Raw genomic sequence first — 15,632 nt, 5'->3', positions numbered from 1 at the left:
TTGGCATCCACACAGTTACGTAAAGGTCTTACTGTAGTACGACCTACAGACAAAGAAATGAGATGCTGCCACCGTAATATGACAATTGGAATTGGTGTAAAACTCAATTGCACTGAGGGCCAAAACTCAAAGCACACCTTTGGTCACAGGCCGAACAGGTTAAACATTTATTGAATAGACTAAAACCTAACGTTTCTTAAACATAAATATGAATAAAAACAGACAGGAATATTATTCCAAAATAAACAAAGTTAAACAATAAATAATTTAAAATATTTTGATCTCCATAAAGAAAAATCTCAAAACATGGAAATAATGGAAATCTGAATACAATTTTTGCTTTTGACCAAAGTAATTGTGCTTTTAACACAAATATAAATTTAAAACTTACAAGAGTCCAAAAGAAACAAACTTGAACAATAGATAATTTTACATACTTTGCCCCCCGTGAAAATAGCTCCTGTCAAAACTATACAAATTCAAAATATGAAAAAAAAAAGGAAATAGAAATAAAATTTATGCTTTGCACTTTATGATTTTGCGGTGGTGAAAAACATCTGCTAGATCTTCATATTCTTCTTTAACTAGTGCCGTTTTACATTAAATTCCTTCATTACGGGCACATTAGCTCCACAAAGAAGATACACGGGTTTACTGACTCTGTCAGTAAACATATATTCAACCTCCCATTGGTTTTAAAAGTCTCTGTTTTCAGAAGCAACTTTTCTCTTGGCCACCTGTGTAATCCACAACAACAGAAATGGCACCCTGGTTTTCTCCGCTTAGGCTTCTGTTACATTGTGATAGATAGATGCTGGTCCCCTGGTGTCACGTCTCAGCTTCATGACACTAAAGACTCACTGTTAATGCACTTATTTATCAACTGACCGACGTGATATTTGTCAGTTGAATGTTTTAAAAGGGGCTCTGCTCTTCATGCTCCAGCTTACTCGATTGAACATTTTCGGGAAGTCTTGTGCCGAAAAGGCAGCGCTGCATTATGGGATCGATAGTTTGAGAATTATCAGCGCTTCATATAGCCGGGGCATTATAGTAAATGTATAAAAAAATGAATTCTCGGGCCGCATATAATCGCCAGATCCCGCCCGGCAGGCCCAGAGTTTGACACCTATGGTATAAAGGGAAAATAACAAAGTAAATACTACATTGAAGTTCACGGATCCCTTAACCACCTGGGTCATCGGTGCAGCGCTTCTCGTAGTGTGTCCTGGGTAAGTACGGCCTTGTGTCGCCCGGGCCTCTTCAGGCTGTTTTTTTGTACATGAAACTGATAGTACTGGTTTCCATAAGGAGTGAATTCATCAATGGATTTTGAACTTGAAAGGAGAACAGGCAGAGACCAAAACCTCCAATCATAAATTTCTACCTTTTCTAAATATAATGCAATCGCCTTTGCAGGAATCTAATATTAAAAACAGAATAAATTCATCACTATTTTCATAAATTGTAATTTATGTATTTCAAACAACAAACATGACCAAAGATCTAAAAAAGAGTGGTTAGAATTAATGTTTGAAGTGTTATTTTTTTTGGTAATATGCATAGTGTATTTTTGGTTGATTAAGAAGATAATGTAAACCATAGGAAAATATAATGTTGTGACTCCCACATTCCAAAAACATACATGTCAGGTTAATTTGCCGGTCCAAATTGTCCCTAGGTGTGAATGAGCGAGTGAGTTGTATGTGACTGGCAGGCAACCAGTTCAGGGTGTCCCCTGCCCACTGCCTGCCTGCCTACCTACCTACCTACCTACCTACCTACCTACCTAGGTCATATCCCTCAAGAGGGGTGACACATACAATAACAAAGAAAATAAAAGGCAAACAATAGCAAAAAACACACACAAATATTTTTGGACCATGGCCAACCCAAATGCCCAAACACCCAAACAAGTGAAGCACCTCGGCACCCAAGTTGATCATGCTTTCGTCCCTCCAGATGAAACAGGACACAAGAAAGCGGCCATGTCACTCGGGTCAGGGTGACACAACACACTCTTTTGTTCAACAGCTGGGCCCGACAGCTTTCACTGGTTTACCCCTGCCGCATCATACAGGTGCCCTGCCCATCCCTTAGAACGCTCCCAAACATCCCACTATCCTTTTACAAGGAATATCAATGACACAAAAGACAATTCTATTTCTAATTCTAATTCAGTAGGCAAAGAAGCTACGGTTGTTGAAAACACCTGGGAAATAAAGTTTATATGGCGAATGATGCCTGGTAAAAGTGTAAGATGTTTTTTGTATTTATATTGTATAATAACTTGAACGCCAACTACTTTACCAATAGAGAATAAAAAGGCACCTTATAATCACCAATAGTGTAATTGTAGTTCATAAATGTTATGCACAAATGTGTGTTTATGGTGCTTTTGATTTACAATGTTTAAAATTTAAAACCAAAATGGATGAATTACATTAATACATGTTGGGGTAATTTTTCTCGTTTTTTATTTTTCATTATTTTATTTCTTCGTAGCGACAGCACATTGATTACTGTGTGTGATCCGCCTCATCATACTGATAGTTGACATTCTCTGTTTTCCTTTGCCTTCTCTTCAGTTGGAAGGAGAGACCATGTTCCTGAATATGCAAGAAACAGGCCTGGACTATGTTTCAACCAACCAGGTGAGTGGTCCTTTTGCTCCGTTTTTTGTTTATTTTCTTTCTTTCTTTATTTCCACAAGTAATAGGTACCGATATTGTAATTAAAGTGCCTGCCAAAACTGATATTGATCCTTTATGACATCATTAGAAGTATTTTTTGTAGAACAGGTGTGATCACAATATAATTTGGTGCATTACTGCACCTAAATAAAATATAAGTGCTTGTATCAGTAAATCTCAAATATTGACTGACATTATCAAATAGTGCTCAATTGGCTAGTATCTGACAGATATCTAATATCATTGTTTCATTAAGACACATCTAAAATGTTGAATAGAGCTTTGGTTTTCAACTGGTCTGACTTCAGGACCCACCATCAAATCAAGAAAGAAATTCAATTTCTCAAATGTATGTTTTGAAAGGATTGTGCAGTTTTAAGCAGATATTGTACAATATATTACCTTTTTCTTTTTTTCTCTTAAAAAAAAAAAAGACCAGCAAAACGACTGAATGTACCATCTTGAATAAAAATAAACATACACATACACTGTCTTTCCTTTATTTATATATAAATATACTGTATTTGATTTTATTATATCCTGTGTGTTTGTTTCCCTCTGTAAACACTGTACACTGAGTCTGCAAAGAAAATTGTATTCCCATTTTATGTTAATGACAATTAAGACAATCTTGATTCTTGAACACGGTCCCTATCAAACACGCCGATTGGCTGGGCAGGTAGAAGGGATCGATTAGGCCATTATGGCCATCTACTGTTAATGAGTTTGACACTGCATTTTTTTATTTTTAGCATTATTTTGCTAAGGCAGAGTCCGGCAACCCACTGAAAACTGCCCTGTCCAACAAGTTGAGAAACACTGGCATGAAGGGCCTGATATTCAGTAGAACTTGAGTCAATGAGTGTACATAAATTGCATTGGTTGTGTCAGCTGTCCGGGCACATCAACAAAGATTCATGGGAAACAGTGTAGGGATCAAATTTTATTGAGCAACAGCTGTAGGACTAAACCACGCCGATACATGTCTATATTAAAGTTTCATATGGCCAAGACAAACAGAAACCATATACAGTAAATGCCAGAAATACATTATTTAGACAATGCTGTGTAGCAGCCTGTGATTTGCTGGTTTATTTAAAAGGTTATGTCATTGGAAGAATGAGGAAGAAGGAGTGCTTAGCGGGACAGACAATTTTTCTTTTATTGAATACAACTGTGGCTTGTCAGGCTATTGGTTGTTACAATGACTGTGGTCGGTTTCATTATTTTCTATTACTCTTGAACTGTTTGTGTGGCAAACGGTATTAAAGACCTTTATAGAAGCCATCTGTATGTCCCTCAAAACATCGTCTCGTATAAGTTGTCAAAAATGATGAAACTAACAAAGAAGATGACTGTAAGAAATTAAAAAAATGTTTAGCTGTGTTTGTTTGTTATATGTTTGTATGTTTGAGGCCCCCGCCTTAATATGAAATTTAAGGGCACCTTAATATTAAATTTTAAAGTAAATGCAGCCCATTTTTATTGAATGATTAATTGCCATATTAACCCCTTATTTTCGTTTTCAGATCTTATTTTGTGTAGAAAATGTACTTAATTACTTACTTATTTTCTGAATTATTGTGGTATTTAGTTTTTATTGACTTAATTTTCTTAAAGTGATCCCTCGTTATAATGCCGTTTAGTTTTCACGGATTTGCATCGTGCATTGTGTTATGCATTCTCATTGGCTAAACATTTTATATATAATATATATATATATATTTATATATATATATATATATATATATATATATATAGAGAGAGAGGGAGAGGGCAAGGGAGAGAGGGAGAGAGAGAGAAAGAGGGGGAGAGAGAGAGAGGTATGTATGTGTATATGTCCGTCTGAATATACATTACTGTACTTTTTTGTTAAATGAATGCTATGGCCTGAAATACAAACATAGATAAACGATGTATTTGGCAACAATTTCCTGTATTGTTTTAAAAAAAATACATTTTATTATCAAGATATTTGCGTTCTTGTAATGAAACACTTCTGAAGTAGCCCTATTTTTTTTTTAATGCAAAGAATCCAATTTAGTGCTTAAAAGATATTACTTTGCTATTACTTTTAGTTAAATTTCTTAGTTGCAAATGTACATATTTAAATGTATAATTTGAGTGTTACAAAACCAATTGGATGCAATAGTCCTTTTATAGACAAATAGCCAATCGAACATCATTTGTGCAGATAAGTACAGACAAGAAAAAATGTCTTATGTTATCTTTTTTACATCCGAAAAAATCTCTTTGGCCCGACCCACATGCAAAATCTTTCCAAACCAATGCGACTTTAAAATTCCCCTCCCCACTGGTTTAGGATCATTCAATTGTGCTGACACGCAGGTCTACAATTTTGAACATTCAAATTTATCTGCGGTGTAAATGTCTACCAAGCAGTCATTTTTCCTTCATGCTGCAGAGTGTAACATTACACCAAATCAATGACAGTCATTACCAGATCCTAATCAAGGGTCTTTTGGTATGTAAGAACTGAAACCTACTATCAAAATGCGGCGTATTTCAATACCTAAAAGTACCAAGAATTTTGGTTCCAATAAAGACTGCTTTTAGCCTGTCCATGCCAAATGTTTAACCATCACTTAGTGCCCTTCAACGCAAGTTATGCAATTGCTAAACGACCTGAAAAATACCAGAATGTCTGTCCCAAAATAGCTCAAAATACCCTAGTATTAAGGTTTTGAGGTAGCTTAGTCAAAGTACGCATTTACATCCAACTGGGGTGTTCTGCTGTGATCTTGAACAGGCAACTCATGCTCAAAAGCCCACCAATCAAAATGTAATGAACCAGGTTCCAAAATGTTACATTTTGCCCGTTACACACTGAATGTTTTATCTGGACTTTCATGGAAAATAAATATGGTTTGCAGCATAAAATACATTGTTTAGTACTTAATGGCTCCTTGTGGTGACAAAATCTTCATTTATTTTAAGAAAAAACAAACAGTCGTTGAAAGATAAGAAAGAATACATGAACGATTATAAACCGTACATTCTGGACTACGGAGCGCACCTGATTAAAACCTGACTATTCGAATTCAAGAACAAAACTTAATTTTGTCATTGTACGAGGCACACCAGATCTAAAGCTGCAGGTTTAAACAGCCATAACAATGAGTTCCTCTCCGTCCATTTCTTCCATTTTAAGCCCGGCGCACACATGGCGCTAACAGTGTGGGGAATTTGGCTGCGGAACGCAAACAGCGCCATACACACCCCACACACCTAACACTGTTTTCAGCTGCGTCGTTTAAGTTCTGCTCCTAGTTTTTTACGTCATGTGTTTTTGGATCATGTGACCATTCAAAATGGCAATTAAAAAAGCGAGCACTTATTTACTACTTTGCGGAAAAAAACACGAATAAGTGCTGTGTCGCGTAAAATGTGAGCACAACATTTCTAGACGACAGCACCAGGGCATCCATACTGTGGAGAGTAGTGCCAGATATTAACAAAGATGTGATTTTGTGCTGTTGTCATTGGTGGTTGCCACGTGACAAACTAAATTGTATTTGCTTTTCATCGTTTTTTGAGGATTAAAGGAAGCTTCGGCGGTCTGACATTGATGCAGATTATATAGAAAGAGAAGTGTATTGTTTTGGATGGATAACACTGCTGTTCAATTTGGACGTATAAGTCAAGGACTTGATTGAAAAAGTCACAATATCGTGAGTATGTTGTAAATATTCAATAAAGTACTGTTAAACCACCCATTTTGCTCCTGTCATAGATGACACTGCGATATTTCTATTTAGAGCTCATTAGTTTTGGAAAAGAGCAATTCACTGTTTTCCTCTGTGCCTTTACGAAAACATAAATAAAGCTGCACCGTATGTAAAGCTGCAGTGTTTAAACCGTAGCAGAAAAGTAGCGGCTTGTTGTCTGGAAATTACGGTAAATGCGGATTTTTCAAAAATACTCGTACGTCGAGGTTATTTGTATTTATTATACATAAGGCTCAATTAGAGGGAGCTGGCATAATGGTCTGCTATCTTGCTGCTAAGGGTACCCCAAAAAACAAAAAGCTTTTGAAAGGATGAGCAAAAAACTATGAAAGATGGTAGGGTTTGGTCATGAGTCTCTTTAGTTTGTTTTGTTTTGTAGCACTTGTTTTTGGTTGCAATAGACAATATAGCAACATCCCATAGTCAAATAATACACACTGCCCTTTTAATCCAGAGTGTTTACACATTGGGAGTATTTGGATTAATTCTTGTGATAAATATTTGAAAGATTAGTGATGGAGAATAAAATAAAAATAACATCAATAAAAATGAAGAAATCAATCAAGTCATGCGAGTCTCATTTAGCGGGTTAGCCAGAGTTCGAGTGCATGAGTAATTTCTGACTACAAACCCAAAGTACTTTGCTGCCCCAACGAAGAATAACAAACATCAGAAAAATGGATGAACATGTGCAGCAATGAGCTTGGTTTAACTACATATTGCAGTGACATATAGGGGTCAAATATAACTCTGTGTCCATTTAAGCTTACACCTCATGCGATTGAACAAACCTGTGACTTTATATTTTGAGGCTAGTTTTTTATTTGATCATAGTATACAAACATCACATTGATTGTCAAAGATAAAAGGATAAAAGTGCTCTATATACTACCACATAAGGCACACCTAAAAACCCCATTTTGGCCAGAAATTGGAGAGAGCCTTATAACCCGGTATGCCTTACATACTGCAAAATACATCGGAAATGCATATTGTGTTTACAGTATACTACCATACTTGTGCTATGGAAGATCAATCCAAAAAACATTGCTGAGAATAATTGCAAAGCATTGTATGCAACGGGAATCAAACTCGGGTCACGGCAGTTAGCGCCGACAATCAACTGCTAGACCCAAGGTAATAGAGATGACATTCAGACATTGAAAAAGGCATTCGATTTTATCTTATTATCATACTATTTTTACTTACGTGCCGGATGTAAATGTTAGAGAATGGAGAAAATAGAAATGTCTTTCAGAATGATATAAATACCGTAAATTCCGGACTATTTTGTTAGGTTTATTGTTCTATATTCTTTATCAATTATCCATTATCCGTCATCGGTCAAATCATAATACGCTACAAAGCCAAGGGGCCGAGACACTTGCTCTCAGCCAAGAGGCTGAGTCAAGGTCCTAGCCTCAGAGCTAAGCAGCGATCATTGCGAATGCACCGTTCCCGTATGTACGGTTCAAAAACCGCTGTTTTTTTTTTTTTTTTTTTTTTTTTTTGGGTTGAACAAATTTATTGACACTAATAACAGAAAACAATCATGACAATCTTAACAGCAATTAAGCACATTCACAATATTATATTCCAATATGACGTTTTTAACAGCAAACACAATGTGAGGTTTGAACAACCCTTCTCGAAAATCTAATTAGCATTTTTTTGGTTTGAACAAATTTATTGACACTAAAAACAAAAAACAATCATGACAATCAACAGCAATTAAGCACATTCACAATATTATATTCCAATATGACCTTTTTAACAGCAAACACAAAGTGAGGTTTGAACAAACCTTCTCGCTGTGCTCATTATAAGTACGATATGTTTTTTTAACAGAGCTGTTTACTGTCTTGCGAGCGTGTTCTAGTAGCGTTGTGCTACCCTTCACAGGCACGGTTTGGGATGAAAGTTATAATATTATTATTAAAGCTTTGAAAACTCTCTCGGTGTACCGTCTTTCTTTGTAAATATGTGTAACCATGTATAATATGTATTTGCAACTGTATATTTTTGTAATGTATTCATTTTAGAAACGTATTCTGATATGTTTTGTACGAGCAAATGAGAAAGAAGCGGTGGGGCAAACGCGGGCTGACGAGAAGTGGAGTAAAGGTGAGACATGTTTGTGGATGCGGCCGACAATAGTGGATATATATTTTTCCCACCCTTACCTTTGGAAATATAATAATAATAATAATAATTTCCTTTGTATTGTCATTCTTTGTAAGAACGAAATGTCGATACACCTGACCCGTTGTAGCGAGCCGATGCAGCCGCAGCCAACAGAGGGCGCCGCCATTTTACATACACTTTTTTCCTTGGATTACTTTCAACGGGCACCTGGACTCCGCAGGTCTGCCTTAAATGTTGAGTACCGGTATCATTTTCCGTTCATTTTGACGGCTGTGTTTTTTGGTCTGTATCGGGTATGGGTTAATTTCGTGTTTGTATTGCGTTTTTAGAATGTGGGCGCATGCGGCTAATATACAGGTGCGGCTTGTGTATGTACAAAATCGGTTTTCCCCCCGAAATGTGGTGGGTGCCGCTTAATCAGGTGCGCTCTATAGTCCGGAATTTACGGTAAATAGTTTGATTCACCATCTGATACACTAAAAGGTTTTTGCCATTTTATAACATAAATTTCTGGCACAGAGTACAAATAGTGTGATGATATAAAATCCAATGCCTTTTCTCCTCTCATGTATTACTAGCGGCCTAGTGGTCAGGTTTTATTGTTTGCACTGCCCACAATCCAAGTTCGATTCCTGTTGCATCCAATATTTTTTGATTTTGGTCATTTATCGACTGACCGATCAACATATATCGCAAGTGTATGAAATGCGGAGTGGTCTTACACAGCAGCTCTTACTGTGGTTTTATGCTCTTTGTAGTCCAGAGGGACTTCTACTGTACATGAAAAATATATGACAAACGTCTATTTTGGGGGGTTGCGCCTTGTTGTGTGGAAAACACGGTACATTTGGTAAAGGCTGTTAACTAATCTAAAAGTACTTTGAGTGCTAGGGACTGAACTGGTTTCGGTGTTGACAATTGAGTGCAAGTTGAGCCAATTTCTTTTCTCTCACTTTTCTCACATCGTCCTCGCTGTCCCTCTTAATATTTTCATTCGACCTCTGACCTTCTTCAGGCCTCACGGCTTATCTGAACATTCTTTTTCATGTGTGACCCCCACAGTTTCGAGTGCCGCAGCCCCCACAGCCCTTGAGCAAGGTGGCACCACCTACCTCTACCTCGCAGCATTGGCGGAGAGAAGCGCACATGCCGGAAACGCACCGTCTACCATGGGTGATTGCACACACGCATATACCCTAACAAACCTCATGATACAATTTTACACACATTATACAGGACTGTCTCAGAAAATTAGAATATTGTGATAAAGTTCTTTATTTTCTGTAATGCAATTAAAAAAACAAAAATGTCATACATTCTGGATTCATTACACATCAACTGAACTATTTCAAGCCTTTTATTATTTGAATATTGCTGATTTTGGCTTACAGCTGAAAAAAACTCAAAAATCCTATCTCAAAATATTAGAATACTTCCTCAGACCAAGTAAAAAAATAATTTTATAACAGCAAAACTAAATCAAACATTTGAAAATGTCCATTGATGCACTCAGTACTTGGTTGGGAATCCTTTTGCACGGATTACTGCATCAATCCGGCGTGGCATGGAGGCAATCAGCCTGTGGCATTGCTGAGGTGTTATTGATGCCCAAGAAGCTTCGATAGCGGCCTTCAGCTCATTTGCATTTGTAGGTCTGGTGTCTTTCATCTTCTTCTTAACTATACCCCACAAATTCTCGATGGGGTTCAGGTCAGGGGAATTAGCAGGCCAATCAAGGACAGTGATGCCATGGTCAGTGCACCAGTTACTGGTGGTTTTGGCACTGTGGGCAGGTGCCAGATCATGCTGGAAAATGAAATCCTCATCTCCATAGAGCTTTTCAGCAGATGGAAGCATGTAGTGCTCTAAAATCTCTTGGTACATAGTTGCATTTACTCTGGACTTAATGAAACACAGTGGACCAACACCAGCAGCTGACATGGCTCCCCAAACCATTGCTGACTGTGTGAACTTCACACTGGATTTCAAGCAACTTGGATTTTGCTCCTCTCCAGCCTTTCTCCAGACTCTGGCGCCTTGACTTCCAAATGAAATGCAAAACTTGCTTTCGTCTGAAAAGAGGACTTTGGACCACTCTGCAACTGTCCAGTGCTTCTTCTCCATAGCCCAAGTCAGACGCTTCTTCCGTTGTCTTGAGTTCAGAAGTGGCTTGACCATGGGAATACGGCTATTGTAGCCCATTTCCCGGACACGTCTGTGAACTGTGGCTTTTGATACCTGGACTCCAGCTTCAGCCCACTGTCTTTGAAGCTCCCTCAAATTCTGGAAGCGGCTCTTCTTCACAATTTTGTTAAGGCTGCGGTCATCTCTCTTGGTTGTGCAGCGTTTCCGGCCACATTTTTCCCTTCCAACAGACTTTTTGTGGATATGCTTTGAAACTGCACTCTGTGAACAGCCTGCTCTTTGAGAAATTTATTTTTGTGTCTTACCCTCCTGATGGAGGGTATCAATGATGGTCCTCTGGACAGCAGTCAGATCAGCAGTGATTTAGTTTACTGAACCAAGCTGAGTGTTTTTAAGGCTCAGGAAACCCTCGCAAGGTGTTTCGAGTTAATTAGATGATTCAGGTGATTAGTTGAATAGCCTACTTGTATACTTTTTCATGATATTCTAATATTTTGAGATAGGATTTTTGAGTTTTCTTAAGCTGTAAGCCAAATTCAGCAATATTAAAATAATAAAAGGCTTGAAATAGTTCAGTTGATGTGTAATGAATCCAGAATGTATGACATTTTTGTTTTTTTAATTGCATTACAGAAAATAAAGAATTTTATCACAATATTCTAATTTTCTGAGACAGTCCTGTAGGCGTATCATAAAAAGTATCATGATAAAGGTAATATCTTGAGTCCAAGCCCGACCAAGGCTAAAATATCAATCATTACGTTCGGGTAAGGCCAGGCTTCTCTCTCACTGCCTTTTTTGTTTATCCAACTGGCGTTGTTCTTCTTTGTCCATCTGATTCTCTCTCCCTTAAAGTGCCGCATTGGTTTGGATTGCCTGTCACGGACCAGAAACGGAGAAGGGACCCTATTGCGTTCGTTTACTCAGCTTTATTTAGAAAGAAGAATGGGCTTGCACCTACCATCCGGTGATCGTCGGTCACGGGTAGCAGATCGCTTGGAACGCGGAAGTGGCGCTTCCGTGTCGAGTGAAGGCAGTATCGAGCGAGGAAAAAACAGGTCGATGGCCGAGACGGAGGAGCAAAATTGTAAACTGGTTCAGAAAAGAGGTCGGCACCGGGAATCAGACGGGAAACAGAGCAGGATAGATTCAGGAGTCAAAAGGGCTTGCCTACCGTGTAGCTGAGGTTTGCAGACGAACTGACAAATGTTGACAGGAAGGCGGGAGTTTAAAAAGAGGTCAGCAGCCAATCAGCGTCCGTGGCTTTTGGTGCCAACAGAGGAGACTCAGGATGCCCCGCATCAGTAATCATGACATTGCCTGACATTGTTTTCCGCAATGATTGAAAATTGTTGGTTAAACATTTTGGTTAATATGATATAACCTCAGCAGACACAGAAACATAAAAGAATAAAATGTTTAACCAGTGTTGTTGAGATTTCATTACAAAATAGAGGCTTTAATGTGTTATTATAAACCTCCTCTCTCCCTTCCGAATCCTCAAAAATGAAATATGAAATTTTTGGTTTGCTTTGGTCTCAGTCCTGCAAAACAAGTTCATTGGTCGCGCTGGGTCGGGCTTTAGTGCCTGCGGGATTGGGTCAGGTCGGCCTGAATTTTTAAGGCCCTATCTTACTCTGCTTTAACTAATTCCTTTTTTTACAGTAACGTTCCCAACTCAGATAATCCTTGCTGAGCCAGCTGAAGAAATTGTTAGAAGTTGTATAAAGCAGCTGACAGAAACCACCATCCCGCAGACTAGTACTGGGCCGTGGGGTGTTTTGTACCAGGCCTCACGAAAGAAACAAAAATTGTCCTGGCTTTTGCTTATACAGTATTTAATCATGTCTACACAAAATTTGTTTGACCGGTCCTTTAAATCAAGTTACAGCTTGTTTGGCTGTAATACCCGCGGGTCGGGTCGGATCGAACTAGATGTTTGGGATCTTACCGCTGGTCCTTGATAGTTAGTAAAAACAAGGGAGTATTAAAATAACTCACATATAAACCAGTAAAAATGAATAATAAATTAAATTTAAATATAGTAAGTACTCTTTGATTATATGTATGAAATGTATTTTCCGGACTCAACGACAAAATGTGTAAGGATGTGTAGAAACGGCTTGACTAACTTACAGTATGTACAGACAAATCAATTTTGACATGCTCAACCACTTTAATTGGAATAATAAAGTAACTTTATGGCACAACTCAGCTGAAAAATCAATTTGTTGATTATTTATTTTACCCATCATAAATCCTGCAACATGCTAGCATCAAATCTGTCCCCCTCCGTCTTTTCTTTGTTTTCCTATCGCAAGCCTGCTTGATTTGTGTTTTTGTAGCCAGTACTTTACCTCAAACAAATTGTTTGACAGCCGAGAATGTTGTTGACAATAGAATAAAAGTAATGTCCATCACGCTTTGATCAAATGCGCTGCGTCTCTATGCACAAACAATTTTGTTGAGCTTCAAAGTAGGCTTTGAGGTCCAACCCGAGGCTAATCAGCCTTTACCATCAGTTTAAAATGAAGTATATTCCCTTGAGGACGAGGCACACTGACGCAACCAGACGGAGGATTTTTATTTGACTCTTTTCAACATCAACATTCGCATGATCATGTCCAATATTGTGTGAACATTCTGCAGTTTTGTGCAGATGGTCAAAGCAGTTGAAATGCATTCCAGTGCTGATAACACGGACTTGTGGGAAATGTGCAAACAATGAGGACACAACATAAGCAAAAGGACTTAATCCTGACTACATTAGTCTTTCTAGAAGCTCCCCGTGCAGGCTTTTGTGCCAGAATGAATGGAAGAGAACAGACACAAGAGGCAGAAATTTATGCAGAACATGAAAAAGTAATTGAACAAACACGGACTGGTGCTCAAAAAGTCTTATTTATTCAGCTTTCTAAGCTCTAAATATTTTTAAAGTATTTTGGGGTTTGTTGATTTTTAGGGATCCCGACCCTTATCAAATAGCTTTAAGCACAGAATTGACTTGGAAAGGTTGATAAGTGGTGAACAATTTTTCCAAATTTTTGCATTAAAAACCTTAACCTATCTACAAAAAAAGTAAATGTTATCCAGAGCTACCAAATTCTCAGGATCTTCCATAGTTTGCTATGCAGATTTATAGCAAGTTACTGAATATGCATTTTCTATGAAAACGACAAAAATCTAAGAAAAAAAATCAAGAACTGTTCATTTTTTATTGGAAATGTTTATTTTTACATATGTTTTGATTGATACAAATATTAAACAATTATATTAATTCCAGATGTGTACAATAAAGTATTAATGACTTCAACTTTTTATTTGCTGTTTTCTTAAGAGGCAACATTGTCAAAGAACCACTTTCAGTCTAAAAATGTCCCTCTTATGTGCGTGGATTTTTTTCCCGTATTATAAAAATGTTTCGTTTCTTTGCTTAATTATTGACTTAAGAATTATGTCTTATAAATTGATGGTTCAAATGTAGCGTTATTATAACTTTCATACTATTAAATTCGAATATTGTTTCCAGTATTACATTGAATTTTATGAACGTTTTGCCTGAACGATTTTTGAAGAAAAAGATTGTATAGAACTTCCACAAAAATGTCAGTGAACCATATGTGTCACTCCAAAAACAAAAACAAAAAGTAATTTATTTATTAATTCATCCATCTATATGTAACCGCGGTGTACCTATCCCACCAAAGATCCACATTCACGCTGGACTGGATGATGAGGTTTTTATTACAGTTGCTGCAAATGAATGAGTCACAACACAACACGTGGTAAGCTTCTCTGCTGGCTTTGATCTCGTTGGCAGCTCGTTGTAGACTGCCCAAAACATATCAAAGAGCTTTCTTTTCAGTTTAGATAAAATACATTTTAGAATATCAACCATCACAATACATGTTTACATCCATTTTAACAAGATACTTTTAACAAGAGATCATATAGTGGCTTTTTCATGTTTACAATGAATTCAACATACGGTCTGAATTTTAACCAACATCATTTTTATATATATGAGAACATAGAAATAATAACAATAATGAGTATAAAAACGTGTACAATTTACCTGCAAGTGAATGAGTCACAACACAACACGTGGTAAGTTTCTCTGCTGGCTTTGATCTCTATAAGGTGAATTTGCATTTTAGCACAATATGCAACATCCGGCAAAACTAATATAAAAGGCGACAGAAACAAAACGAAAATAAATCTAAACATCTTGACAACATCAATCACATTCCTGTGCATGTTAAGAGATTTGTCAGCTGTGGTTTTAATGTTTAAAATTAACTTTTTGCGGGGCACCAAAAGATTGTGTCTTACTGTTGGCAGCTCGTTGTAGAAAACCCCAACCTTCCTGTCGCAAAGTCTAAAGCCAAACCAAACCATACCACATACCAGCAGGTGGCACTGTTGGACTCATCGTTGCAGGACACTTATACAGAAACTATACAACATATTTCAGCAGGAATTTCAATAAAACCAAAGTTATTATTACACCCGTTACATATACATCCATCCATCCATACACCCATCCATCATCTTGAAAATCATCTTGAAACAGTCCGTAATTATAGTGGAACGAAATCTCAAAATGCAAGGCTGCTACGTTGCTAGCATAGCATATACATTTGGGAAACTTACCTGACAGGAAAGTATCTGATGTTATCTTTTAAATTATGATCAGTTAATTAGTGACAATACTCATGTATTTATATCTATTTTTGGAATTATTCATTCGGCTCGTGGGAAGTTGAGCAGAAGGAATAAAAATAGCATAAATAATACAAAATAATAACCTTTAAAAAAGGCCCCCCAAATTAATATGTATTTGTTTCATTTCATCTGTTTCTCTTTTTTTTCTTTGATTTTCCTTTTTCTTTTTGTTCTT

General features: G+C 37.3%; 1 protein-coding gene across 1 annotated transcript in view; it reads left to right on the top strand.

Moving 5' to 3' along the window:
• Positions 1-15,632, top strand: part of tox (thymocyte selection-associated high mobility group box) — a 90,112-nt gene that overhangs the window by 38,075 nt on the left and 36,405 nt on the right. Inside the window, exons 2-3 of the mRNA XM_088343242.1 lie at positions 2,589-2,654; positions 9,650-9,760. Of these exons, the coding sequence (XP_088199368.1) occupies positions 2,589-2,654; positions 9,650-9,760 (177 nt within the window). The remainder of the gene's footprint in view (positions 1-2,588; positions 2,655-9,649; positions 9,761-15,632) is intronic.

This window comes from Urocampus carinirostris, chromosome 1 (assembly GCF_059441175.1).
Source record: "Urocampus carinirostris isolate Australia breed hairy pipefish chromosome 1, RoL_Ucar_1.0, whole genome shotgun sequence".
Taxonomy (NCBI): domain Eukaryota; kingdom Metazoa; phylum Chordata; class Actinopteri; order Syngnathiformes; family Syngnathidae; genus Urocampus; species Urocampus carinirostris.
The sequence above is the reverse complement of the archived record's forward strand: the minus strand, read 5'-3'. Positions and strand labels throughout refer to the sequence as shown.